Source organism: Austrofundulus limnaeus, unplaced genomic scaffold, assembly GCF_001266775.1.
Source record: "Austrofundulus limnaeus strain Quisiro unplaced genomic scaffold, Austrofundulus_limnaeus-1.0 Scaffold1625, whole genome shotgun sequence".
Taxonomy (NCBI): domain Eukaryota; kingdom Metazoa; phylum Chordata; class Actinopteri; order Cyprinodontiformes; family Rivulidae; genus Austrofundulus; species Austrofundulus limnaeus.
In genome coordinates, this window is record NW_013954027.1 from 55,071 (window position 1) to 59,000 (window position 3,930).

The window sequence follows — 3,930 nt, forward strand, 5'->3', positions numbered from 1 at the left end:
CACACACACACACACACACACACACACACACACACACACATATGCAGCCAAAAGCAATATTATACAACTTTTGCTTATTGCTGAGTAAATTTTTTTCTTTACCTCTGGTTTTCATAGCTGACCTCAGCTTGTGCCTCGGTGCACGCCGTGCCTTGCCGCTACACTCAGTTGTCACTCTCACCCTTTTCACTTTGGTCTTGCGCTCTGCAAGGGTCGGTGATCCGTGGATACTGCGCTCTGAGCCTGACAGGATTTTGGAGGGGGACACAGACTGACTAGTGGGGCAGCCGGTGTCATCTATTGTAGACAGGCACACAAACCAGTAAAAGCCCAGAACAAAATTCTGCCCCAGCTGTTTCTTGACATTTAAAGCCTCGGCTGTTCTCACACAAGTCCATCCTGGTCGATATGGGTTTGCTGTTTGTTAAAAAGGACCCAGGTTGACTCAACATAAAAAATACATGAATATTCTGTTTAAGATTGCATAATTCTTTTAAACCATCAGCAAGAGCACAGCTCTGACACCTGATGGAAATATATACTTTACACTTTACTTTATACACAATACTTTCAAGACTTTATATTCAGTTATATAAAGTGACAAAAATCCTACAATACAATATAAAAAAGCCAACCAATAAACCCTGCTGATTTTGACCTGAAACAGAACTTCTTACTGGAGCAAAAGCTGTTGGCACTGATGGTCCTCTTAGAGTGGTCGGAGCTGACGTCACACTCTTTACCTTCCTCCTCTGAGAACGGGGAATCAGGCAGAGGAGACACTTTGTCCTTTCCTTGGAAAGGACGAAGGACCAAACGCGGGATGCGGCTACGGGGACTTCCCTTCCCAGGTGATTTTTTTTCCTGTTTAAAACATTTGTCAGAGAAAAGGCTAAGAACAGAAAGTGAAGTGGTTGGTTATGATGACCAAAATGTCTTATTTCCACAGTTTTACTGTAATGCTCAAAGAAGTAACTTACAACAGGTGTCACCAACAAAACTTGTTTATGGTAGTAATTCCCAACCTTTTTAGACTTGTGTACCCCTGAGCCATTTTGTCACACCTCTAGTACCCCTTCAGTCAAACTTAATGATGATTCTCCAAAACTATAATGTACTACAACCGATTATAAAATGAAAATTATGGATTTAACCCCCTAGAACATTTACTTCTCAGGCATTCAGTTCTTTTAAACTTAAATTGATCAAGAAGATAAAAACATTGCCTTGAAAGTGGATAAGTGTTTAGATAAATAAACCAGATTATGGCAGGTGCAGAAAACAGCAACATCAAAATACATTGTATTTTCCAAAATACATCAGAAAATCACCCAAATGAGCAAATTCCACGAGATTCCACAATTTATACTGGATTCCATTTTGTGTTAATTCCATGATTCTGACTGCAATTTCCACCTTGCGGAAATAATAGGGCCTTAATAGTCCTATTTTTATTTTATTTTTTTACACACCTGGGAAAGTTTTCCACGTACCCCTGGTTGGGAATCATTGGTTTAGGGAACCATTTTTTTCTCACTGAAAGCTGTTGACTCTCAGTAAAAAAGTCTCAGGTTTGCCACTTTTGCCTTTCTGAATGAAGTGTGCATTTGTGGATTTTCTCCAAGTATGCCTCCCACTGACCAAACATGCATGTTTTGTTAATTGATAACTGTAAACAGAAAGAGTGGGAATGGTTGTTCTTATTGTTCACTATAGTGTCCGCCTCTCACACAATGATACCAGAGTAAGGCGCCGGGACCCTGTGTAGCAAGCCAAATTAAACTCATGTCTAGTTGGGCCCAGGCCAGAGTTCCTGAGGCCCAGCTGGGGTTATAAATTAGCCTAGGCCAGACTGTACTCCTTCAGACTAGAACAAATCCTATTTTAGAACGCTACAGAAGATCTTTCCTGCCCACAGCATCTACATTAACTCTTTAGTTAAATGAGTTACAACACCTAATAATTTCCTTCTGGGATCAATAAAGTATTAATGAATTACGGTATTCAGTCACAAAGTATGTCTAATGTGTGTTAGCAGAGTCGTGAACAGTGACTATTTTGGGCTGCTGTGGCAGAGTGGTTAGGGGAGTCCTGGAACCGGAAGGTCGCCGGTTCGATCTCCCGTCCAGCTGTCTCAGTTGTTGTGTCCTTGGGCAAGACACTTCACCCCAAATGCCTCTGATGTGTGTGCCATCAGTGTATGCATGTGATTGGCACTGATTAGTCTCCATAGAGGATTGTACATGTTAGCTTTGTAGAGACAGAGTGCTGTGTGAATGGGTAAATGAGGACACAGATTGTAGTGTGAAGCGCTTTGTGTCCTGGATGGATAGAAAAGCGCTATACAAGTAGAGTCCATTTACCATTTATTCCAACAGTAAATTTGTTTGATTTGTTATCATGACATGATAAATATTTGTCTAATATTTTATAGACGTTTTTATGGTCAAAGCAAAAAAAGTTTTTATTGATATTTCAGCTATGTCAACAAAGTGTCATGAATTGCAGGCAGGAAAGAACCCAGGGCACGGTGGGAGCAGACGTGGAGTCAAGGGAGGCGGCGGGAGCCAATAAGGAACCGGTGGAGGTTGAGGGAGCCAGAGTCTCGACGACAGTGACTGGAGAAGAAGAGGCAATGGCTGACAACCCAGGTGACATGGAGGCGATGGCCACCAAGCCAGGCGACATGGTGGCCCAGGACCCTCAGGAGCAGAGGGCTCAGCAGGAGAGCAGGAGGGGCCACAGGAACCAGAGCAGGAGGGCCAGCATCAGAGGGATGGAGGATGGGCTTCAGAAACCCCTGGCACCACCAGTTCCGATGGATACCCTTACGAAAAGTGTCCCTTCAGGCCAGCCAGCTCACCCTGCCATCTCCTCCAGGATCCCCAGGATCTTAGACAGTGGAGAAGCTGACATCATGCAGGTTGTGGGGAGAGAGGAAAAAATCTGCCTGCTGGGTTCAGTTGTTGGTCGGATCATTCTGTCATGAATTGCAGACAGGAAAGAACCCAGGGCACAGGCAGCATCCATAACAAAGGCTTTAATAAAGAAAAATGCTAACGAGGCAGCTCAAAAGACTTACAAAACTTGGTGTGGCAAAAACTCGAGGACATAGACAACCAACAGGCTGGACGACACAGCACAGTGATCCGACAAGGAAAGTGAAGACAAGATACAGAATATAAAGATGAGACTAATGAGCACAAACAAGAAACACCTGAGGGAGAAACATGAGGATCAGGTGTGAGTGGGTGGGCCTGGAGAAAAGGCAGACAGGAGGAAGAAAACAGAGGACAAGACAGAAAACTAGAATAAATCAGCACAGACACTGATCATAACACAAAGAAATAGTGGTCTGACTGCACCCTGATGATAGTCAGGTAGATAGAGGATTTTTTTGTGGTTTGGGGGAAAAAAAGAGAGCCAAACTGGTCGACAAGTGTAAAACTTAAGCTATGCTGTGCTAACAGCTGTTTAGCTGCAGGGATACTTTAATTCATCATCCATCATGTTTATTAGTAGCTTGAAATTTTTTTATTGGGGACTCTAGTCTTGAATAAAAATATTAACACAGAAAGATATATATTTTATGACCAATTGAATTGAATTGAATCAAAATTTAATTGAATTGTGACCCAAAGAATTATAATTGAATTGAATTGTGAGTTTTTTTTAAACAATTTCCAGCACTAATGGAACATGAATTAAGCTGTATGGATTGTTTGGAAAGAGTTTAGAAATATAATGAGTAGAGGAGTAAAAGTTGGAGATATCGTTATGTTAGAAGGAAAACAGATTTTTTTTATGGAGGGACATTATTGTTTTCATGAAGCTGACTGGCTTAAGCTGCAGCCATACTTCCTTAATATTGCATGTTTGTCTCTGGACTGTGGATACACCTGGTTAACATTACAGTATATATATATATAT

The 3,930-nt window shown here is 41.8% G+C and overlaps 1 protein-coding gene across 2 annotated transcripts in view; it reads right to left on the bottom strand.

Moving 5' to 3' along the window:
- The window catches only part of sybu (syntabulin (syntaxin-interacting)), a gene marked incomplete at its 5' end in the record, with an annotated part of 29,746 nt that extends 28,882 nt beyond the window's left edge, over positions 1–864 (bottom strand). The window contains 2 exon segments of one of the 2 annotated variants that reach the window (XM_014033106.1): positions 103–243; positions 678–864. In XM_014033106.1, the coding sequence (XP_013888560.1) occupies positions 103–243; positions 678–864 (328 nt within the window). 2 annotated transcript variants of the gene reach the window in all.
- Between the last annotated feature and the right edge of the window lie 3,066 nt (positions 865–3,930).